The sequence below is a fragment of the Papio anubis genome, chromosome X, assembly GCF_008728515.1.
Source record: "Papio anubis isolate 15944 chromosome X, Panubis1.0, whole genome shotgun sequence".
NCBI lineage: Eukaryota > Metazoa > Chordata > Mammalia > Primates > Cercopithecidae > Papio > Papio anubis.
In genome coordinates this window covers 6,323,602-6,349,707 of record NC_044996.1, presented here as the reverse complement: position 1 = coordinate 6,349,707, position 26,106 = coordinate 6,323,602, and the positions used below count along the sequence as shown (strand labels likewise).

Sequence of the window (26,106 nt, the reverse complement as noted above, 5' to 3'; positions counted from 1 at the left end):
GACTCATGAGAATGGCAACCTAGTGTGTGGTGTCAATGATGCTTGCACATTTTCTCTTTGAGGGAGAACTGTCTCGAATGTGAGGTCCTTCTGGGTGTGCTTATCACCTCAAATGAGGAATGCAGAAGGATTGCCTTTCTTTAAATCCAGTACCTGATGAAGATCTTCCTACAGTGAAGTCTGCTACATTATAAAACAGACTGTTTAAAGGAATGCTTATGCACTGATATTTCAAGAGAGTTAACAAATATGGAATTCCATGTTGATTAAACATTTCATGAGGAAGAGCCTGCAAAGAAAAGCTTAGGAAAAATTATCAAGGTTCAGCTACTCTATTCTCATCTACAGTTGTTTACCACATTAGAACTCCTACCATTCTGGTATACTTTAAAAATCAAATCCATCTTCAAAGTTATGTGGCCAAAACTTTCATCTATGTTACTTTCTCCACTTTCTTGTGCTTGAATTTTGATAATATGTAAAAAAATAATTGCATCTTTGCAAGTTTAGTGCTTTACCAAGAACAACCACAAGGTAAGTGTAGACTACACAATGCTGGCCTAAGCCAATTTCACAACTCTTTCCCAGGGGCTTGCTGTACATTTGCTGAATGCAAGCTGTCTCCCTCCTACTTGAGTTGGGCTTCATAGCAAATGCAAAATGCACACTTAATTTCCAAAAATTGTCATTTCTGCCTCACACATTTAATACGCCAATGACAGGAGCATCATATTTGTAAGTAAAACAGAAGCAAAAACGAAAACATTCCAGATCATTGATTTTGGCAGATAAAAAGTTGCTTTTTAATCGAAATGTTTGAAGTAGAATTCAATAATAATTGAAAGTAGATTTTGCACATTGACTTCCTCTTCATGTAATTATATGAATGTAATCTGCTTTTTAACTTATAAAGTTATTTTCTGTATTTATCTTAAAATTGGCAAAGGGTCTGTTGACCTGAATCATCTGGGTTTTAGGGTATATTCACTGACTTTTTGTAAGTGCTGAGACTCTCAGATGATCAGGATTGGTGGGTTGGAACCTTTTTATGACATGCTGCCCCTAGTCATGATGTCTTCCTCAAAAAGGCTTAGATTCTCAGTGAAAATTGGATGGGGAGATTGAACTGGGGGCTCTAAGGTGAGGCAAAATGACAACTTATTCCCTCTAACTGAGTCCTAGGAGCAAGATGTAGGCACAAGGTTATAAACATTTGCAAATGAACCCTCCTTCTAGAGTCTGAAGATTAGTTACAAGACCTGGAAGGCTATAGACCAAAAGAGAATGCTTGTGCAGTAGTGGCAGCAGTAATACTAGCAATGTTTGCAGAGCTCTGCCTTTAGGATGCATAATGTCCTTTTGCAAAAGTAAATGGGTTGACATAATTTTCTCTTTTTTGTGGCAAAATTCACTTAATGTAAAATTAACCATTTTAAAGTGTTCAATTCTGTGACAATACATTCACAAGGTTGTGCATCCATCCCAGTTCCAGAATTTTTCATCACTCCAAGTGGAAACTCCATACCCGTTAAACAGTTACTCCCCATTTCCCCCTCCCCCTAACCCCTTACAACTGCTAATCTACTTTTTGACTCTATGAATTTGTCTGTTTCATGTAACTGGAATCCTATAACATGTGACCTTTTTTGTCTGGCTTCTTTCACTCACCATAATGTTTTCTTGATTCTTCAATGTCATGTATCAGTACTTCATTTTGTTTTATGGCTAAGTAGCATTCCATTGTATGAATAAACCACATTTTCTTTATCTACTCATCATTAGATGGACATTTTTATTGTTTCCAACTTTTGGCTACTGTGAGTAGTGCTATTGTGAAGATTTGTGTGCAAGTTTCATATAGACATGTTTTCTTTCTGGTGTGTACCTAGAAGTGGAATTGATGAGTCACACGGTAATTCTACAGTTAACTTATAGAGGAATCATCAAAATAATTTTTAGATAATATAGTGCCATGTAGATAACATAGTACGGTTCACTCGTCTTTGAATTGGGACAGTCATACCTCCAGCACCATCATAAGGAGGAGTATTGAGATTACCATTTTTAGAACCACTCTTGCTCTGTGCCAGGCACAAACTAGGTGTGGTGTCTCACTTGAACCTTACAGCAAACCTTAGCAGTAGGGTTGGGCCTCTTAGCTGAGCAAAATAATTGCAGAGTCACTCCATTTGTGGCAGAATGATTGGGGAGAAAGCATACAGACTAATGCACTGGTCTATAAAACTGTGCTCAAGGGCCCAGACAACACTGCTGGTTTCAGCTGACATAATAGAAATGGCTCAGAACCCAGTGGCTGCATTCATGCAGACATAGTCCAATAAAAAAGCCATTTACTTTCTGGAGACGTCCCCAAATCATCTCATCCATAATCATCACACCTTGACTCATTTGACGAAACTCAGATTATCCAGGTGTAGTGAGTATACAGCAATCTTTTTCAAACAGTGTCTAAGAGCTTATACTGTGGGCTTAGAGCATAAACATCCCCAAGAGAATACGTTTCAAATACATGTATGAAAATGAAATACAGGATCAAGTTGTGTCGGCTTCTAAACTGGCATTTGGGTACCGAGTATCTTACAATCAGAACAGCCTCCCCTTTTTTGCCACTTCCACCTTCCACAGCAGTATTAGCCATGCTGAGCCAGGTGACAGGTTGTGTGCATAAACACAAGCAGAGCAAGTAGAGTATGTTCAAATGCTAAATATTATTCCCTCAAATGGGAAAATGGAACATGAGTCCAGAATGGGGGAATTATAATATATAAATTAAAGATGCCAAATGGTCAGCCATAGAGACTCATGATCATAAGAACACATTTTTAACAGAAGATTTTACCTTCGAATGACTCTTTAAAGTAAGAGATATATAATCATACATGTACATGGCTTCAATGAAGAAGCAATAGTGATTGCAGCCTGAAAATACCTGTTAAAACTTTGTATTTTCTCTCCAGTCCTCTACTGCATTTGACTTTCTTGGTTGGGACTATTTGGACAGCAGACATATCCATGCTGTGTTCTAAGGTGGTGGGACAATGCTGGGACAGTGTAGGAGAGTATGTGAGATTATAGCTATATAGTCACACAGACATGGCTTTGAATTCTAGCTCTGCCACTCTCAAACTGGTTGACCTTGGGCAAAGATCTAAGTACCTACAAAATAGAGGTAAAAATAGGACGTTCTTCATTGGGTCATACTGGGGATTCAACGATTAGGTGAATCAATACAGGCAAAAGCACCTGACACTATGCTTAGCACATGGTAATTACTCACCACTTTAAGTGATAATAATTATCATAATTATGAGTGCTACTAATGATCTAAAAAGCTTCATATTCTTTGAGATGCTACATATATTTACTTTCCCTTTTCTTGTAAGGAATGGGATGTTAAAGACAGCTGTTGGGTTATCTATCCTATATATGGCAAACTTGAATGAAAATGTTCTGTCATCCTAAAGTTGATTAGTTGTGTGCCTGGCCATGAGTAATTTTAACTGTAGATATTAAGAACATAGCTTTTGGAATAAAGAAGCCTGGGGTTTAATCCCAGGCCTCAAATACTAGCTATATTGCATTGGGAAAGTTGTTTAACATCTCTAAGTCTCATATCTCTTACCAGTAGACTGGAATAAACCAGCCTTGTCTGACTCATAGGAGTATTGTAAGGATCAAGTGAAGACAGTGTATAAGAAAATGCTTTGAATTACACAATAGGTGGTTACTCTTCCTTGTGGTCCTTTTAAACATTAACTGGCAGCCCTCTCTTTAGGATCCATAGGGAAATAGACACAGCCCTTCATTTTGGCCTAGGTATCCATAGGGATCTGCTAGGAACTGCGTTGCATGTCTTAACTGGCCCCCAAAGGCAGCCATTGGATATGAATGACCTTAACTTTCCTCTAAGCCCTGACAACTTTTAAACTAGAGATCCCAGGACGAAAGGTTAGGTTGCCAATGATCTGCACCAAGTCCTCCAGGAAATTATGTGTCTCTAAAAGAGTTTTTCTTCCAATGATTGGCATGGGTGGAGAGTTGATTCATACCCTTCTACTGCAGTTCTTACCGTCTCTTTCTGAGCTCATGTTATGCCCTAGAGAAAGGCTTGAAGGCTCTTCTAGGATGCTGTACTCATCTTGGCTCTCTCTCAGGAGCTATCCCTGAATGGGAGATAAATAACTATTTGAAGTTGACATTGAACTTTGCAAACATCCAGAACAGTGTTGGAATTAGACGTAGTGCTATGTACTTAGTGTCTGAATAAACATATGTGGTGCAATGTATTTTTTAAGTTTGATATCAATGGCATGGTTGAGATTTGGGGGCCACATGGTGTCCATTACCCGACTGACTGCATTTTTTACTTCTCAGCTGCCATCATAGTGGCATCATAGATATAAAATCCAGCCCTGGCCTTCCCCATGAAACACTTATTGAATTGCCATTTTCAAGTCAGTCCTCCAGGGCAGGCAGAGATGGCCACTGGGGTTTGGCTAGGGAGTGGCCTGACCCAGGAGGACAGACGTTTTGGGAGTGGGAATATGTTATGTTCTCTGTATCTCTGTATGCCCCTACCTCATACCACTAAACCTCTGGTTTTACTTTTTTGTCAGTTTTTCTTTTCATTTTTCTCGGGGTTAAAGGAACCCCTGAAAATTAGGAGTTAAACCTGGAATCAATTTTCATTTACAGCTGAGAAGCAGTTATTGATGCTCTGCTTGCAGTTCAATAAAAGATCTAAAGATATAGACCTTGTGCTTCTCTTTTAATATAAGTAGCCTAATCAGTCTCAAATTTTTTTTAACAAAGAAATTGTATCGACAGGTTTATTAAAATCGCTGTCTTTAAAGTTTTAAACTATCGGCAATTTGACTTATTCCAAAGGCTTCTAGAATGTGTGGCAGGCAAACTCCAAAGCTCCCTCCAGCACATGCTCTTAGAGCCAGGTAAACATCTGCTTAATATTTAATTGAGTGATATTATGATGTCTGATTTCCACAGCCCTAAACATGTAGTCTGGTGTCCACAGGTAGCAGGATGGCTTATGATGCCTGGGTTCTGAAACCTAGTTAGATCTGGGCCTGGCTGTCTCATGCCGCAGTTATCTCACATTGGCATTAGAAGCAGCAGACTTTAGAAATCTAAAAGCCATAAAAGAGATGGGTCTTGTTAGAAATTTCCTTTAGGGCATTATAACATTAATAACATCTTATTAATATGAATTAGATTGAAATATTAGATGACTTCATTTAGCACAGTTAGTAAGTTCAGAAAACGTTTGATATGACTGAAAATGTTCAATTAGTGATCAGGTTCACTGAAAGACTCTACATAAAGCTTGGAGTAGTATGCTAGTGCTTTAAAAACAGAACTGAACCATTAAAATTTTATTTGAACACAAAACATTCTAATGTGTTGTGTCTGGGCACATGATCATGAGTAGCTCCAGTGTACCCAATTTTATTTAACCCCATCTTATTTTTTTTCTGCCGAAGAAGTATCCTGGTATTCTGTGAAATATTCACTTAATTGAAAGCATATTAATTACTGGAGATGTATGGACTTTCCAACTAGACACTAGTCGTAGAGTTGCACCTTAAGCATATGAGCATTTACAGAAAACAATGATCTTCTTAGATCTTCCTCTCCACTTCATAGTTTTTGTTTGTTTGTTTTTTTTTTTTTTTTTTTTTAATCTTCAGATTACTAATTACCTAACACAAAAAAGTTACTTTTAATCTAGTTTCTTGATTTTGGTCTTATATTTGGTCCATTTTGATTTGTTTGTTGTTTGGTGGTGGTTATGGTTATGGTGGTTGTTCTTGTTGAGCGAGCTTACGGGCCTGGTTGCCATTTGAGAATTTCAAATGAAATTATTACATAGCCACTGAAGACCCGAACATTCTGGCAGCTTTGGGATGTGTTCCTGATACCTGTGATGCACACCACTGAACTTTCAGAACCTAGTAGCCACATTAAATTGAAAATCTGCATTTATGTTTTAAGTTTGCTAATGAAAAAGATGCAATAAATTTTACCCCTGCTATCATCTGGCTCTTTTGAAGTTGGTGTGTGTAGAGAATATATTAGTTGTGACAACAGATACTCTTCCCTGCTGTAATCAGTCCTATTTTGTAGCCACAGTTCTCCCTCATCATACTGAACAAGTTGTTACCTCCCCGAGGTTTCTCTGCATTTCCATTTACTTTGTTATCAGCAGAAAGGCTGGGGAAAGCCTCTTTGGTAATGACATCGATACGACACACACAGCAAGAGAGGTCAGCCTGTCAGAGCTCTAGAAAGAGCAGATGGATTAGGATGAAACTGGGTGCAAAATAACTTTGATAGAGTCTTTTAATGTAAACAGTTTATCTGTCATTGCCTTTCATTGAAATCCATCACAGAATGATAGCATTTGGCCCGTTAAGGTTACAGAATGTAGCTGAATAAAATCTATACATTGTCATACTCAAACTGTCCACCAATTAGAGAATGAGAGGACATTTTAATTTATTCATTAAAGACAGGAAAGTAAACAGGATTACATATAAGGTTAATAGAATAACATTGGCCTTCATATTCCCAAGATTGTATTTCCCATTTGGCTATGTTAGCACAGAGACTAGATTAATAAGAAACTGCTTAGGGCTTATATGATGTGGTTTTTAAAATGCTTGAGACAAGTCTGTGACTGTTTAGAAACCTGTGTGCTGAATTTTTTTTATTACAATTACGTCTTCTCCTTTAGTACCAATTTTTTTGACTTGTAAATCTATATATAATAGAATGCTTTGAGCATACAGAGATGCATAGAAGTGTAATGTTTTTACGTATTGTGCTTATCACATGGTCAGTAATGACCAAATGCTGGTTAATGTCTAATACACTTTATGAATTATCCAACTATGAGCATTTCAGTTGCAAAGCCAATAGCTGTTTTGCTTAGCTTAGCACTTTTCCACAATGACCTTAAGTCAAACACTGGTGAGGATATGTTGCTTGCCCCAATATCCAAACAGAAACTAAAATGGATATGATCTGTCATTTCAAAATATATAATGTTCATGTATGACAGGGATGACCACAGCCTTTTCACCCACAAAGAGCACACAGCACATATATGGTTCTGTAAAGAGTGTGGCAGTGAGAGTATCAGCCACCTCTGGAAAGCTGGGGACCACTAAGCACAGATTTCAGTTGAAGTGCCTGGAGAAACAGTCCTCATCATGTTGCCCTTTCTGGGCTGGAGGAAGTGGCTAGACATCATTGGTCCTTTCTTCACTCAAACCCCACCCCCTGTTTGGTCCCAGCACGTTCTTTTTCTTAAGTCTCTTCATCACCCTAATTAGGGTCCTAATCCATTCTTGCAACCTGGAAGTTTCACTCTGGAGTCATTCGTAAGTAAGTCCCAGAAAATGCAACATGTGTGCCTAACTTCATTGGTAGTTTCCAAGCCTTGAGTTTAACCAGGGTTCTGGAATATACCTAGAACAGCATGCACATCTCAAGCAAAAGTTATATAATGAAACACTTGGCCACTTTGAACAAGTAAGATTTTGAAATTTATATTCTTGCTTGAAAAATTTACTGGGGCTTCGGTTTAGGGCTCAAGAATGCTTAACTCTGCCCCATCCCCGCCAGATATCTGCCATCTGCTAAAAAAGTCACCAGGCAGGCTGCAAGCACCAAGGACCTTGCTCTGCATGGAAAACTGAATTGATATTTTCTTAAGCAGCTATATTTACTTTTATGTTTATTTATCAAGAGCAAAGAGCGTAAGCATTGTTAAATTTGAGATAAACCAATCCAACATTAACCATTCAAAATACAGGTGGGTGGGCAGAAAAAAGAAACAAAACTTTCCAAAATGTATAGGGCCACATAACTCATATTTCGCACAGCAAAAATTTCATAGGAGTCTTTGGAACATTTTACTAAAAATGTATAAACTTGCTAAAGCTGATTTCTTGTTAATGGAGGCCGCCTAAGGCTTCATATTTAGCCCTGAATCATATATATGTGTGTGTGTCTTTCTCAAAAAACTAAAAATAAAACTACTATATGATCCAACAGTCTCACTACTGGGTAGTTTTCCAAAGTAAAGAAAATCAGTATATTAAAGGAATACTTGCACCACCATGTTTATTGCTGCATAAGTCACAATAGCTAAGATATGGAATCAATCTAAATGTTCATCAACAGATAAATGGTTAAAATGTGATATATATACACATTGTGTAAACTGTGATATATATGTATATATACACATTGTGTAAAATGTGATATATATGTATATATATGCATATACACACACACACACACACACACACACATATACACAAAATTGATTATTATTTAGCCATAAAAGAGTATAAAATCCTGCCATTTCTGGCAACATTGCTGCAAAAGCAAGTAGGGCTTTAGTTCGTCCCCCTCCTGTGGAGTCTGCACTCTGGATTCATGCCCTTCCCTGAGTTCTGGCCAGATTTCTCAATGGGTTCAAATTGTTACAAAGTTCAGCTGGAGGTTTCCTTCTCCCTGTAGCCTTTTCCGAGTGCCTCTGGCAGCCCTCCTAAAGGACCCCTGTGAGGCAAGGTGGAAATTGCTTACTAGGGGGCCCAGCAAGCTCACAGGGCTTTTCCCACTGCTTCCTCTACCCTTCCTCTACCCCTGTATTTTGCTAGCAGGGGTACTGTGCTTACAATAAAAATGGCTTGGGTATGGTTCCATAAAGTAGTAGGGATACAGGGAACCAAGTTACAATTGGCAACATTAAATTCACGCAGACAATGAGGGCAAGAGATAGTGTACAGACCAAATGTGTTAATACCCATGTAATTTTATTTGAATATTGACATAAGTGACACCCACCTACCACCTTAAACACACACATATAAATGAAGTCTGTAATAACATCCTTTTGTCTTATTGACAAGTATGGCCATGCTACTATATGACTGTATTTGTGGTGTTCTGGCTGTGAACAGTGTACTCTGTGAGTGTGTGTGTGTGTGTGTGTGTGTGTGTAAGACAGGGAGGGGGAGGGGGGAGAGAGAGAGATACAGAGATACCAAGACGAATGGAAATTCTGTGCATTACTAATTGGCACACCACTGCCCTCACCTATGGATGTCTGTTCCAATTCCATATGCTCTGTTGTGTTCCTCTGTGAAGACAGTAGTGCAATGGTGCTTGTGATAATTCCTCAGAAAAGTGGAAGAACCTGGTCTCTTATATCCTCATTTGCCCTCTTCTTCTCCCCTCTGTATCTTCTCACCTCTCCTGCCCAACCATTCTTACCTAATATTTCTTCTCCCAGCTCTCACTTGGAGCAGAATCACAGCCTGAGCCCAGGTTCTTAAAGACAGCGATTAGGTTCCCCTTCGAGCCTCTGAGCCACGAGCCTGCCTGGTAACGTGGAGAAAACTTTATAGTGGGTGAGAGCATCCCTATGACCAGGCATGTCCCAGAATCCCCGAGTCTAGCCTTCAGAATCCTCTGGGCATAAGCATGGACTCGAGGGTCATTAAGTCTTAGTAAGTCTCTATTCCTCTTTACTGCATCTGCCGAGAAACACCATGCTAGGTATAACTCCTTAGCTCAGAGGAGCAGATGTGTTATGAAATGAGGGGGAAGGAAACTATCCTGAAAAGAGAACAATCTGTTTGGGAGATGATGTTAATTCAACTTCCTGCAGGAGCCGTGAAAACACTGATTTTGTACCATTAAGTCTTCACAGTGTGACCATGAAACTGTCCTCAGCAACTTTTCTGTTTTAATATATTTGTGTAAATCCTGATGTAGTTTCACAACTGTTACAATTGAGGCTTCAAAAGATGAAGGAGAAGACATCTCAAGTAGACAAATTAGACTCTGTGGCACAACTCTTTATTGGCAGTGTGCATGCCTGCAGATAATGGCAGCAGCTATCTTCCAACCCAGCAAGATTCTCCTTCTCAGTCTATAACTAATGGTGAACAGATACAGTATTTGGAGAGAGGCTTCCATGTGTTTCAGCTTTTTTGGCAGAAAGTGAAGAAAATTCCACATTTTTTTCTGATAAAACATATTATATTGTCCCTTCCAGCCAGAGCAGAAGTAGTGTTTCTTGAGAGGCTCCCTTCCTGAATGATGATAGGATAGACCTGATAATACTACCAGGACATGCTACAGAGCCTGGTTTTCCTGACTATAGTTAGAAATAGACTGAGGGAAAATTGAGTACATTAGACAATTAGTTGCTATTTTTTGCCTCCTAGTCCAGACTATTTTGAGTTGTTAGCACAGAAATAGTAATGCTGTCTGTGGTCGAAGAGACATACTGGTTTGATCTGCCATGTTCTTGTGTTCATTATTTCTCTTTTGATTAACAAGAAAGTAACTCCCTAACTTCCTGGTTCTCCCTCATTGTGTCCATCTTCCTTATTGTATCCACATTTATCTTCCCAAATCAAGTCAGACTCTATCCAATTTCTGCTTAAAATTCCTTCCCTTGAGCCCTACATTCTCCATTGTATACTACAGACTTTATGTAATAAAGGGCAAACACTATTGTTGCCAAGAACATTGTTGCCAAGGTCCTTCACTCAATATTCAATCACACATATATATATGATTCAGGGCTAAATATGAAGCCTTAGTCCACTTCATGTATTTATATATATATATATATGAGAGAAAAAATGAGAAAAAAATACATATCCATATATATTATATATATTATTTTATATATTATATATCCATATATAAATATATATATTTATATATACATATGGAGGTAATCCTTTTAGATATATGTGAAATACTCCTGTGTGTGTATTAAAATATAGAATACCAGACCTTAAAATGACCATAGAGAGTTTTTACTCTAGCTTTCTCATTTTCTCAATAAGAAAACTGAGATACTAACAGTCAGTTAGTATTTAGTATATAAATAAAAATGAATGCAGTCTCATCACCCAGAGTATAATGTGTTCCAAAGGGACAAGAAGCCTGATCACACTAGTAGGTTAAGGATAAAGGTGTATTATCAGTATTTCCTGCCAATTAGGTTTTTGAATACATAATTGAGCACCTATTATGTACTAATAATATACTTCCCATTTCTTCTGGTTACGCATGGTAGGGAGAAAACCTCTATTAGGCATTGATTGTCTCTCACTAAAAGACACATGTCATTTTGCGAGGTGTGCCCCCTTAGCATCAGAGGCAAGAGGGCTCAGATTGGTTAGGGGAAAGAAAATTTAATTTTCAAACCCACAAACCCCAGGGGAACAGAGTGACCAAGTGCCACTTACATTGGGCCTCCTGACTGGGGAAAAATAAACACCTCAAAGCAATACTGAAGTGCTTGCCTGGCATCTCCATTTTTACTCCACTTAGAGAATGATTAGTGTCAACAGATGACTTTTGTGGGTGAAACATACTTCTTCACCAAAGACAGTACATTTTTCATTAAGTTACAATAAACCAAACCTTAGTTATAAAGGAAATTTCCAACTGACAAATGGATCTTGCTAAAGGATTTTCTATCCAGCAACATAGCCAGAGTGAAGGGAGCAATTCTTTATGGAATGCAGGCACTGCTGAATGCTGTTATCACATCATCTTTGGGCTGGATGCTCACAAAACTCTGGCTGCCAAGTTAGTGAAATGTGCATGCAGGTACAAGTAGTACCTGCTATTCAGTGGCTGTTCAACTGGCTGTGGCAGGGTCTTGAATGGCAATGTGAGTGAAATTGATACTTACTCAATAAGCAATGGGAAGCCATGAAGGATTATGACAATGAGAGCAATGTGATCAAAGTGGAGCCTTAGGAAGATTCATCTTGCAGTAGAACATAAAATGGATTTAGAATAGGGAGACCAGTAGAGAAGTGAGGTGGCAGTGGCCACAGTCCTGGTGAGAGGCAACACAAATCAAGTTAGCAGTAGTTGCAGGAAGAGTGAGGAAGGCACAGGTAGCTACAAGCTTTCTTCCAGAAAGTGGGATGGGAAATTCACCCTGTGAATGCTGCTCCATACTCCCTCCTCTTTGGAGTGTAAACAAGAGCCTTACATTCAGTTGCTGGATGAATTTAGATGCACATCAGCCTGGAGCTCAGCTCTTCCTCCAGAGGCTTATTTTTTCCCTCCATACAGAGCTTAGTGTCATCTGGCACATTTTCATGCCCAGAGCATAATGTCCAGGCCTATGAGTTTGCCTAGTCATTCCTCATTCATTTATCTCATCAATGTTCAAGTGACTATTAAGTGCAAGACATAGTTCTATCCACTTAGAACAAATTTTCCCCAACCTCTGTCTGTCGAAAGTATATTCCTGCCCTTGTTATGTATAGCAAAGACCTATTTCGTTGATTATCAGAAAAGAATGAATAAAGTTAAAATGTGGAAAGCCTAGTGATCTAAAGATAGGTAACATGTTTTTGCTTCCTAGTGGTTCAAAGTTCAAATACAGGATATTTCCATGCACGTTTTCAGGCATGCATAATAATGGTTAGTGTTTTCCTAAAGATTACAATCCCTGTATGACAAGTCAGAAATTCAGGCACCCAGGTGTTGTAAAATCTTGAGTGACATTTTGTCCTCTTAATCTACCACCCTTGGCTGTGTGTGCTTAATGCCAGCTGAAACCCCAGCCTACAGGATACATTGTCTTTTGCTATTTTACTCATTCCAGTGAAATCTATTTAAATGCTGTAATTAAGCAATTCATTTTTATATTTAAGCAAGTGCTGTCAGTATATGTCTCTTCAATTGTTTTAGCCAGTTCTGTTGGTATTGACTTTAGACCATCTGAATACCCTAATGATGAGTTCATTTGTTAATAGAAGAGTTTCTCTTCTGAACTTAGGCAATCGATGCAATTTACCAATACATGCTGCTAAGTTAAGAGTATGGCTGTGTCTCACAGAACAATTATGCGAAAAAAAATTAAATCCAAAACAAAACAAAGAAACACAAAATCAATGCAATTAATTGTTTTTCTGTCTTTTTCCATGTTGTTGAATACCCAGTTATTTGAAATTATCTGAACGATTGGCTTTTCCCTTTTGATTAAGAAATGTAAAAACCCAGTTTGGATGTATCTGCTAGTAGAATGTAAGGAAAATGCATATGAAATAGAAATGCAAAAGGAATATAGAACAATACTAATAAAATCACACTTTATGCTTGACTGACAGTATTATTATTGATTATGGAAAAAACCAATACCTGAGTCCACTGCCACAATATCTCTAGGCCATCCAAATGTTCGCTTTGACAGTCTCAACATACAGGAAACATATTGCATTAGATTTGTTTTCTGTAAAAGGAGGGGGATAATGTCATAAGTTTGACTGTAACTGTTCAAAGCATGCTTCTTATAACCCCCAAAAGATTCTCTACATTTTCTATAAATATAGTATACATGTCTATTGGACTAGAATAACAATTAATGGAGTATAATCTCTGGGACAGAATTACCTTGCTAAAGAATTTTGAAGAAGTGTTATCATTATACAGCAAACAGCTGGCAAGTTTTCTAAGCATCTTTTATGTCACATTTTATCCCTAAGGAAATATGATATCGTGTATGCCATGTGGATGGGACTCAAGAGATAGCAACAGTCTTTCCTTCCTTCATTCTTTCTACCTATTTTTTTTGTAATAGCGCTATGTTATATGGTTTATGTAATTCAATATGGTTCCTGGGTTACCTGAGCTTTAGTGCCGCACAAGGATTATCTATATAAAAGAAAGACGGGGTTCTTATTTTCAGGAACATAGGTTTAGTGAGTGAGCAACTCTGAGCCTGTCTGTAGCCACATCATCCCTCCAAAGGAAATAAATTTGCTGATAATGAGAGAGGAGTCATCTCAGAAATCCTCCTTGGAATCAGAGAAGTTCCTTCTTCCTTGCATTTAATTTCTCAAGATACCCCATGACAGAGGTGGCCCATGTAGAATAGGAGCTTCAGGGCTTCCCCATCCTCAGGGTCCAACGTTAATAAAGAAGTAAAGAGCCTCTTTGATGGAGTGAAGTGTGGAAGGAGGGGCTACTGAAGGAGAGATCAGCTGGAAAATACGGAATCATCCTAGGCTTCCTTGGAAACACAGAGAGAGAGAAAAGAGAGAAAGACAAATAGAGAAAAAGAGAGGTCTGTAGAATCTAAACATATCAAAGTCTTCTGTGAATAGCACTTTCCAGACAGAAGCATTCTATTCACTCCAGAACCACTACTGATATGGAGAGTAGAAGATAGTGGTTCCTATAATCCTCATTGGAATAACTACGTAGGTTTCATACCGCAACATGGCCTCTACTCAGTAAGCCCATAAACTATCTGGCTGTAAAAATCTACGCATGAACACCTGTGTAGAAAGCAGTCACAATCAAGATGCACTGCATTTACATATCATATTGCAGCTTCCAGAGCACTGTTGTCGATGTTGGCTACTCACAACCACCCTTGCTGTAGAAAAGGCAGAAATTATTATCTTCATTTTTAAAATGAAGAAACTGATGCTCAAAGGTGTTTAGTACTTGCCAATAGGGTAAGTGGCAAAGCTGGGACTAGAATCCAGGTTTTTAACATTTCTGGCACAGCACTCTCTCCACGCTAGCCTATTACCTCACATCACACCATACTGGAGTACATTCTCTAACATTTTAATTTCTTTTATGGTTTCTTCTTATACTAGAGCTTCCTCAATTGTGAGATAAGTATCATGATAGGGAACTATGGCAAAAAAAATAAGGAGAATATAGGTTTTTAAAAGCATATAGACGTTATAAATTAAAGCAACATAACTGTTAACTCTCCAGCCTCCATTTTCCAATCAGTTTAAATTACTTTAATGTATGTTTTTAAACTTAAAATTAGCTGCAATCCCAATATGTAACTGTCTTGATGTTTGGTGAATTGTGCTATGTCATTTCCTTTTAATTTTCCTCCTTTTGCAGTGTGTCTCACATTCTGGCATGTGTATCCGGAACTTGCGATTGTCTTCTTATGTCCCATCATTTCAAAAGAGAAATTATCTCTTTGTGTATCTTGTAGAATAATTCACGTATCATTTGCACATAAATAATTCACTTAAATTTTTTTCCTCAAAGTCTCTTAATGTAATAATTCCTCATAGCATGCCTAAAACAACATCAAATTACAGTGAAAGCAAAGTAACAAATTGCGAGCTTTTTCTCATATGGTGAGGTTCTCTGCCATCATTTACTCCACCGTCATTTACTTGCCATCATTTACTTGAGAGATTCAAGGTGATGAGCACACAAGAGGATGACATGAGGACATCTGACTAGAGCTGTTGGGACATCAGAATAATAGCAAGTTAATTTCCAAAGAAAGGAGAATCTTTCAGCATAGACATTTTCGATCAATAGCCAGGCAACCCAGAAAAAATAATTTAAAGGAAGTTATTTTCCTATGTTGGCTCTATAAAAATATGAATGTTTCAAAGAAACTGGCCTCAAACATGATCATCTTCCTTCTGATCAGAGAAAAATAACTGGGTCTAATTGGCAATTCCAAAGCATAGAGCAGAAAGGATATTTTCACAAAACATGCCTCCGAATCAAAGGGAGGTTAAGCAATGTCACTTTGATTTTTCCCTCTTCCTGTCTCCTGCCAGTGGCAAGCTTATCCTATCACATCCAGCATGCTTTAAAAGGAAACCACTTGAACACAGCACCCATTACTTTGTGATAACCTAAGTCTTCTAGAACAGACTTATCTGGAGTCTAAGGGATTGAAAAAAGTGGATTCATGTGATTTCCACAGTGACATGTCTTCAGCCTACTGCTATATCTTATTGCAAACCAGCCAGACTTGGGAGAGAAAAGGGTGTTTTAAAAAAAAAGGCAGATGTGAGTGTGCATGTGTGTACAGACTGGGTCCTGCTGCTGTAGGAAAGGTGTGTGCCAGTCCCCACTTCTTGCCAGCACCTTCTCTCTCTTTGTTCTTCTGACATGGGAGAATCTGCAGGATGAGTGAGGTTCGCATCCTCTGTACATGGACTGCAAATGAACAGGTTTTCATATCCAAGATACATGTGACAGATGAGTTGGGCCAGCCAGACACATATTTCTTGTTTTCTCATTTTCACCTCTTACCTCATTCCTTAGCTTTTTTCCTATTCTAGCACTTGCCAAAATTCAACCTCAGGCACAGACGGTGAGAAAATGATTTTTGCCTACCAAGCCAAAGAAAGTGCCCAAATATTAATGGTTATTTATCTAGAAACAGAACCTGAGACTTAATAAATGGAAGCATGGATTTCCAGCACTAACATCTAAACTTTGGAAGTGTTTTATTCAGTTGTTATGCATAGAGGGTTTCAGTGTGTTGAATATCACTTGTCACCCAGAATGTCAAGTCCAGAGTTAGATTACATGTTGTCTCTGCTAAAAGTGGTTGCCTCTGTATTCTAATTTACAGCAGTATTCTCTTCTCTCTTCTCTGTAGCCCTTACCCACCTCCAAGATTCACAAATATAAAGGTCCCCAAACAGATACTTTTGTAAAGGACCTGAACAACCCTGAGGTTGTCAAATGGCTGCTTCAATGCTCTTTTTATCAAACGTAGCGTCTGTAGCCTGAAAAAGTCTACGGGAGTACAAGTTTGGTTCTGATTACATAATTATGCTACAGAAATATGAAAAAAAATCATCACTGAAACCCTCCAGGTGCTTAAACAGTTTGATAGACTGTAGCCACTCTGCCATCAGCACCCCCAGCTGTGTTGCTTAGCAACATTTTAATTCCAAAAGAATCGAAGGAGATGAAATCCCTGTGGAGAAGGAAACAGAAATAAGAGGGCTGTTGACAGATGATCTGAGTTGTTTCTTCTAATGTACTGTGAAGATCACTAGCTCTTTTCATGAATGATAAATGGACTGTACACAGATCAATGGGTTCAGTGCTAAACTGGAACCAGGCTCTATGTCTAAGGCAATGCAGGCCGAGAGGCCCGGGGATTTCCTCATTTCTATGATTTGGTGTGTATTTTCTTAATGATCCACGGGAGGAAATTGATCTCAGTATTCAGTCATTCCTTGTCCTTTTGTGGTGTAGGCTAATAAAAATGATTTTGGAAATGGACACTTGACTTTCTATCATGGTGGAAGTGTGGCCAGGTGTCAGCAGCAGTGCTAGGGTGAGCAGTTCCCTATCACAAATCTAAAAATCCAAGATATGCCCAGGACCATTCCGTCTGCATCTGTTTCCCCAACCTGTCATTACAACACAATCAGGTCCAAACAGGGTAAGATTAGAGTGAAAGGTGGGAAGAGAAGGACCCTAGCTGTGCACCCAGAAGTCCACTTTTATGGTCCCTGATGAACTTTCTAGGCAGCCTTCACAAGGCCTGCCTGTATTGGAAAGCTGCACTTGGACAGGTAACTGTGTTTCCCAGGAGAAGAAAATTGCTTTCTGAGTCTCCAGTCTGCTTATCTACAGCACCCTGTTTCGATTAGCTCCTTATGTTTCTGAAGAGCATTTTATATTGCTTATTGTTTTGGTAGCTAGTTGCAATGATTATGCCTGCTAATATTGTCTAATTGCATTTTTTCTTCTCTTTACAGGCTGTTGAAAAGGCAAAACCTAGGAATAATCCTGTGAAGTAAGTTATTATTTTTATTAGTTGCAAATGTTAATTTTAATGGACTCGATGCATGTGAAAAAATAAGGTCATAAAAGAGACCTTGGATTTTGAGTTAATCTCTATTCATGACAATTTAAAGACAAAAACAAAACAAGCCAAAAAAAATCCTCCAATGAGCAGGGACCAGCTTATATTTTTTCCTGTGTTCCTGATGAAGAAATGCCCCAAGTTGTACCCAGTTTACATAAATTAATATGTGCAATCCATGAATAGCTGCCAAATTCTATTATAATCATATTCAATACATAGTACTTCAAGCCTTTGGGTTTTGCACATGCTAAAAAGATTACATTTTTAATTGCAAACCTTGGACCTATGACAGAGACATAAATGGCTGAAAGTGTGCCAAGTGATTTCCAGCCACGTGGGGAAGTTTGGCACCTTGGCATCAAGGCCTCAATACTCAGTTAATGAAAAGCTCATAAAATATACTTAACCGAAGGCTTTTCTTTTTTTGTTTTAGCTAACAGAAAGCAACTCCCAAGGCATTTTATGAGATACTCTTAAATCATAAACAAGCTACACAGACCTCCTTTAAATATAGTACGTCTTAGACATCCCTGTCTCTTCCAGAAGGGAGACTCAAATTAAGAAGGATGACTGTCTTGTCATTTGGGTTTGTAACATCTGATTGCAGTGTTACAATGCATGCTAGCCCTGCCAGCTCTGTGGCTGAGGGAGGACTTTCTCTATTTGCTGGGTTATTATAGGTCTGGTAGTATCACATCTCGAGGAACTATGTGTTAATTTATTTCGGCTGACTTCCATTATATTGATACCAAATACAGAAATGGAGAGTACATTGATTTTTAAGTTTCTGGGAGAATGGATCAGCTAATGCCAATGACAAGAAGCCTGCTTATGTTTTGTATAATAAAATAACTAACTTTTCCAGGGCACCAGGGTAGCATTTAGCATACCATTAAATCCAAGCCCTAGTACGTTTTTCCAAAAGGTGTTGTGTACTTTGCTTTTAAGTTTCATTTTTCTTAGGCCAAAGAATATTTCCTATCAGGCTCTGTAACGTCTAGAGGGATATCCGTAGTCTGGAGATATATTATGTTGTAGTCCTGTGGAAGTATTTGTAGTAGCTGAGGTTTTGTCAAATCGTGCAGTTGGGGTTGAAATCTTCTCTGCAACCTGATTTCTTTTCCATCTGAATGCCCTAAAGTCTCCTCCACTGTGAGCCTGTGGCTGGCAAGCTCGGAGAATTAGAGGTGGTGCTAATGAGGCCAGGGTCAGGGCTTTTGTCCCTGGGTGGGCGATTAGTGATCTTCTTTCCTGCAGTTCAACTGCACTCCTCCCTCCAGTCCGCCTGCATGCAGATGTGTGCCCCAGGTCACAAGGCATGGGGCTAGGGCTGGAGGAATGTAAATCGAGGCCCTCAATGGCAAATGTCTCCAAGCTCCAGCCCTCCCAATAGGAAGTGATTCCCAAGCTGCATTTTTGCATGCATAGAATAGCCCATCGGCAGTGTTTGGGGTTGCATTTAATTCTATTCTAATGGCCTAGAAGCGGGACCTGTTTTCTCTTTGCTCCTTGTGAGAATTTGACCCTACAGTAATTGTATTTTTATGAGTTCTTATTAATTCACAGTGCAGACTCTATCTAATGTCTAGCTTTCTGAGGAATGTTATAAAAAGAAGGAAGGGAAACTAGAAGTCACAGGATTATTGAGTTTTGTGCTTTAAATATATTTGAAAATCCGCTTAGTAATAAACCTAAGTCACAACCAACTGGTAGGTGTTTAGAATTGTCCTTCTAATTAAATAAGATACTGTTCTCAGGATGAGTTTGGGTTCATGATACCAAACTCAGCACTTGAAGAAGGAGACTTCCTCAAGACCTCAGCTCAGAAACAAAAACTCCACAGCAGGGTTCAGTTGCTCTGCCTGACAGGAAAACACAGTCAAAGTTTTTAAAAAGTTTTATATATAATAGTCCTTTTGCCATTTCTGACGACATCAAAGGCACCCCTCCCGAGGAAATCTCAACTGCACAACCCTACTATGCCCCAATTCAGCAGGAAGCAGTTAGAGCAGTCGTCGGCCAACCTCCCCAACAGCACTTGGGTTTTCCTGTTGAGAGGGGGTACTGAGAGACAGGACTAGCTGGATTTCCTAGGCCGATTAAGAATTCCTAAGCCTAGTTGGGGAAGGTGACCACACCCTCCTTTAAACATGGGGCTTCTAACTCAGCTCACACCTGACCAATCAGGTAGTAAAGAGAGCTCACTAAAATACCAATTAGGCTAAAAACAGGAGGTAAAGAAATAATCAAATCATCTATCGCCTGAGAGCACAGGGGGAGGCACAATGATCAGGATATGAACCCAGGCATTCGAGCTGGATCAGGCAACCCCCCTTTGGGTCCCCTCCCATTGTATGGGAGCTCTATTTTCACTCTATAAAATCTTGCAACTGCACACTCTTCTGGTCCGTGTTTGTTCCAGCTCGAGCTGAGCTTTTGCTCACCATCCACCACTGCTGAATGCTGCCATTGCAGACCTGCCCTTGACTTCCACCCCTCCGGATCTGGCAGGGTGTCTACTGAGCTCCTGATTCAGCGAGGCGCCCATTGCCACTCCCGATTGGGCTAAAGGCTTGCCATTGTTCCTGCACAGTTAAGTGCCTGGGTTCGTCCTAATCAAGTTGAACACCAGTTGCTGGGTTCCATGGTTCTCTTCCATGACCCACAGCTTCTAATAGAGCTATTGCACTCACCACATGGCCCAAGATTCCATTCCTTGGAATCCATGAGGCCAAGAACCCCAGGTCAGAGAACAAAAGGCCTGCCCTATCTTGGGAGTGGCCACCACTATCTTGGGAGCTCGAGGAACAAAGCCTCCCCCAGTAACACTAGAGAATTTCAGTTACACACAATGCACTGGAACCCCAAATAGAGTAAATGTTCAATATATGTTTTCTGAATGAATAAGTAAACAAATTGGACATATCCCAGAAAACAGGGATTCTTCCAGGAAAATAGGTTTATTTCAGGAACCTAGCCTGCAGGCTTGATAAGGCTGGTGGCGCTCTTCTAGTAGAGTGTCACCATCATGTCAAAATACAGTACATAATATGTATGGTAACTAACCAAGTGGTCCAGTCCCTGTTATTCTTGACTCATGGCACATGGAAAAATGTTCCTCCATTGCTCTGGTTATTTCTAGCTGTTTTGTTTCTGACCAGTTCCTTGTTTGATCTCGTATCAAGAAATAACATTTGATTGTCTTTTTGAGAATACAATGAAAATTGTGTACAGTTTTCCTGGAAAACAGAGGCCCAACGGCATCATTTACAATTCAAGTATGAACACAAATTGGGTGTGGTTTCATATAGCCCTTTGGTGTGGAGTTTGGCAAATGGTTGGAAAAAAATCAAAAGAAGAACATTTCTTGACATGTGCAAATTATATGAAATTCAAATTTCAGTAGTATAAATAAAGTTTTATTGGAACACAGCCACACTCATTCATTTCCATATTGTCTGTGACTGCTTTTGTGTTACAATGGCAGAGTTGAGTAGTTGTGACATAAAATGTATGTAGCCTACAAAGCTGTACACTTTTACCATCTGGTCCCTTATAGAAAGTTTGTGGACTCCTGTTCTAGTTGGTGAGGTAGAAAAAAGCATTAAGCTTTTTTGTGATGCTGAAGGTTAAACTATCAATCCTTTCTCCTTTGGCCTTTAAAACAATAAGTAGATATTTACTGAGCCCTTATTGTGTGTTTAGGACTTTCCAGGGTTGATATGCCACTTAATTCTCATTCAGAGCAAACAGACTCGCTCTTCACTCACTACCTTTGAAAATCATATGGACATGAGATCCATTGACAGGGCATTGATGCCTCAGAAACCAATGAACATATAGAACACATATCTAGAGCATACTGCTAGTCTTCCAAACTGTGTGTAGCTGGATTTATAGAAAAGATCATATGAATTTTCTAAAATTCTGTCACTTCCACATCTAACTAAGGTCAAATTAGCTTTCAGTTATGGTGATGGTAAATAAACTCATTAGTACATGGCTAATAAGTTTCTAAAAGTTTCGCCTCCCTCCCCCTATTTCTTAACCACTTATTCAATTTATTTTTAATCTTTTCATGGTTGTAAGCTGCTTCTTTCATTGCTATAGGGAGACTCTGATATACAGTAATTATGCTCCATTTAAAAAGGAAATTAAATATATGCCTAGTCAATGTAAGCACATAATGTACCTGGATACACTAATGCCATTTCCTTGAAACATTAAATACTACCTCTGAAGGTAAGACTCAAACATGAGGGTTCTTAAGATCAGTGATCAGGACAAGAGAAATCTGGTGTATTTCTCACTATAGTGGAACCATACTGGTATCAGAGTTTGATTAGTATGTTCAAATTATAGCTCCTTAATGTGTCAGAAAGACTTTCACTTGTATTTTAATGCTCTGCAGCAGTCATCTCCAAGATTTCATTGTGACAGTAAGGCCTGAAAGATCTACAGATTTCTTCCACCATATGTGACTTATCACATATATTTTTTTTCAAAAACACATTTCTGTTATTAAGACATATGTGATAGTACATTTCTGAAAATGTGAATTGCTTTTGGCTAAAAGCCATGCACTAATAAGTTGAGTTGAATCTAACCAATGTTGACATCTGTTACCAAAAGAGAGAGAGAAAGAAACAGAGAGAGCATGCACACACTGTTGTCAACCATAAAATTCTTCCCTGCTTTTACACTTTAACAACATTAAACAATGTGATGGTTGTCTTTCACAATTCAGGATCAGAATCCACTCTGCGTAGGAAATTACAGTTTTTTTAGGACCTGGTTCATTATAGATATGTTGCTTTCATTAGTGAAAATGACAAATAGCCACAAAAATTTTCCTGACTATGATATTTGTACATTATTCATTTATTCACCTGATGAATATTTATTTAGGTTCTACAACATTCTGGGAACTGTGATATATGCTGAGGGAATTAAAAGTAAATCTGAGATAGGTCCTACCCTTGAGGAGTTTAGAGTCCAGCAGAAAAGATAAAATCGGTTTGTAAAAAATTAAGCACAAGATATATAGGGAGAGAAATGTTTGTTAAATGGGGAACAGATAAATTACAGGGAGGTTCTAAGAACAAAAAATGCTTCTAGTTAACACCATCAAAGATGGAAGAGACAATGGGGAAGGAGAAAGCATTTGCACCAGGATTTTAAGGACTGCTGGTTTGCAACACTGGTGCTGGCAAGGGAAAGCAAGGAGCCCAGGATGCCTGATGGGGTGCAGGCAGTGAAAGACCAGGTTGGAAACCAAGGCTGAGTAGAAATGGTAGCTTAGGGCCCCTCAGAGCTCATTGAAATGAAAGAGATTCACATGGTAGAGTCAAATGGCATTAAAGAGCTCTTCACTTGGTACTGAATGTGAATTATCAATCAGTCCCCTAATTATTAAACACAAAGAGTTGATAGACCAGGGTTCTAGTCTTAAATCTGATATTAGTTTGTAGTATGAAATTGCATGTGTCACCTCCTTGTTATAGGCCTCAGCTAGATTATTTATATGGACATTCCACTTCTTTAAAAAAGCCAAAGCCTGGAAGTCTGTTTTATGATTATACTCATTTTAGAACAATATTAGCCCTGTTAGTTCGATGTAGATTCATGCATGCACATAAATTATATATATATGTGTGTGTGTGTGTGTGTGTGTGTGTGTATAATGCATCTATATTTAACTCCACACACACACACGTGCACAAACACATAATGCCTTTCCCCACCATTTTCACCTTTTACATTTGTGGAATAAAGGACAAGAAGCCACATCATTAGAGTTTATCTTAGGTAGAAAATAAGTGTGGCTCCAAAGACACTGGGTAAAGCCTTTGAAATGGCCCCTCGGATCAAAGGTAATTTTGCATTTGGAGTCCATATCTCTTCTGTTGTTCTTGTATATATGCACATCACAGACATGCAGAATGTCAGTCAGTTAAGTCACCATTCTGAATGATAAGGCAGTGGAATCTGATTTGTGTTCTGCCAAACAAATTTTGTGGGATTGTCTCCTTTAGACAAAAGGCTCCAACGCCAAGAAGTTTTGGCATCTTCTATCATATCCCTTTCCTGGAGCATCACTGTGCACATTCACATAATGTAGGCTCAGAGAAAGAGTTCTGTTTAGCTTTGTCTTACCTAAGGATTCCCAAATGTGTTTGACCAGAGGATATCTTTGTCTGGCAGGGCAAATGTTTCATGAAACACAGAATTGAGTGTTGTTGCTAACAATAAAGTGGCTTCATTCCATTTAAAAATGTTTGATTATACATTTGTTGGCAAGATCACAGAGAAAAGGGAACACATACACTGCTGGTGGGAGTGTAAATTAGTTCAGCTATTGTGGAAAGTAATGTGGCAAATCCTCAAAGAACTTAAAACAGAATTACTATTCGACCCAACAATCCCATTTTTGGGTATATAACCAAAGGAATATAAATCATTCTACCATAGAGACATATGTGCATGTATGTTCATCGCAGCACTATTGACAATAGCAAATACATGGAATCAACCTAAATCCCCATCCATGGAAGACTGGGTAAAGAAAATATGGTGTATATACACCATGGAATACTATGCAGCCATAAAAATGAATGAAATTATGTAGTTTGCAACAACATGGATGGAGCTGGAGGCCATTATCCTAAGCAAAGTAATGCAGGAACAGAAAACCAAATACTGCATAATTTTTTTAAATTTTACTTCAAGTTCCGGGATACATGTGCAGAACGTGCAGGTTTGTTACATAGGTATACGTATGCCATGGTCATTTGCTGCACATATTGACTCATCCTCTAGGTTCCCTCCCCTAGCCCTCCACCCCCATCAGGCCCTGGTGTATGTGTTCCCCTCCCTGTGTCCATGTGTTCTCATTGTTCAACTCCCACTTATGAGTGAGAACATGAATACTGCATATTTTTAGTGGGAGCTAAACAACGAGAACAATGGACAATACGAAGGGAACAACAGACACCTGGGCCTATTTCAGGTTGGAGGGTGGGAGGAGGGAGAGGATTAGAAAAAAATACCTACCAGATACTATGCTTATTACCTGAGTGATGAAATAATCTGTAAATCCAACCCCCATTACATGCAGTTTACCTATATAACAAACCTGCACATGTACCCCTGAACCTAAAATAAAAGTTTTCTAAAAAAAGAAAATGAATTGACTGTAAATGCTTAGATTTATTTCTGGGTTCTCTATTCTGTCATTCTTCTGTGTGGCTCCTATGTCTCTTTCACAGTGTGTTACTGTAAGTGATTTTTATGAATTGTAAATGCCCTGAGACACAGTCCTCGATGAGGGTATAGGAAATTTTGGGGTGGGTTCCACTGAGTGAGATACATGGAGCTAAGTAGTCCCCAGTGAACTTCCTCAGATCAGTGGGCAAAATGCCCAGTCCACTCATTTCAGGATAATGAGGCACCCTCAACAATGTGCTTCCTACGTCCTCCCCAGACCTCTAGTCAATCTCTAACTGGCTCTAGACAATTTAAGGACAATTAATGGAAAGATACCAATAACATCTCTCTCTAAACAGCTGCATAAAATAAATTGGGCTCTTTCTGTTGTTCAGATAGACACAATTGGACGCAACAGGTTCCAGCAATCATTCTCACAGCTAATGAAATTTGCACAAATTTCTGGACACCTTTCTTTTCATTGGTATTTGCATTTGTACCATCTAGGCAATCTCAGAAGAGAAAACTGAGACCCAAAGAGCAAACTGCCCAGAACCCCAAGTTTCCAGGAACTCTTCAGTTTTTACCAACTCCCTCTCAGGACACACATGTCCACTTTCAATGCCTAGAAATGTGTTATTGGTTTTTTCAGTTGTATTATATAACTTTATTTAACAATTTATTTTCTTAGAACATGACACCAAATGTGTCAAAAATTAATGAATCATCATATTTGCGGGTTCTTTAACAATTATGCCAACTTCAATTATATAAAATTTATATCTGTAAGGATAAGTTTCTTCAAAACTTCAAACACATTAGTTGCCAAATTACCATCACTCGTCATTCCAAAAGTTTTATGAGAACCTTTTCTCTTTAGGTGTTAAATTAATACCCTAATAACCACAGGGATAAAATAGAAAGCACCCATTTATTGGTGAATCTGATGGACCTCGACTAAGCTGGCAAATGTGGAATTAAACCATTTTAAAGGGAACTAAACCATGTTACTTTTAGTATCAACATTCATAAAATACTGCCTGGTCCATGTGTTAGTTTCTAACTCTGTCCTTCTTAGTGTTTGCTGTTTAGACAAGAAGGGACAACGCTGTTTAATCTGCCCACACAAATCAGCTCAGTTTTGGGTACATAAGAGTTACACCTAGAATTTTACTTCAATATTGCCA

General features: G+C 38.7%; 1 protein-coding gene across 6 annotated transcripts in view; it reads left to right on the top strand.

Annotated features, from left to right (window-relative positions):
- The window catches only part of AFF2 (AF4/FMR2 family member 2), a 494,138-nt gene that overhangs the window by 392,462 nt on the left and 75,570 nt on the right, over window positions 1-26,106 (top strand). For all 6 annotated transcript variants that reach the window (XM_031660490.1, XM_017953742.3, XM_017953743.3 and 3 more), the window contains one exon: window positions 17,604-17,641. In XM_031660490.1, coding sequence (XP_031516350.1) covers window positions 17,604-17,641 — 38 coding nt within the window. The remainder of the gene's footprint in view (window positions 1-17,603; window positions 17,642-26,106) is intronic.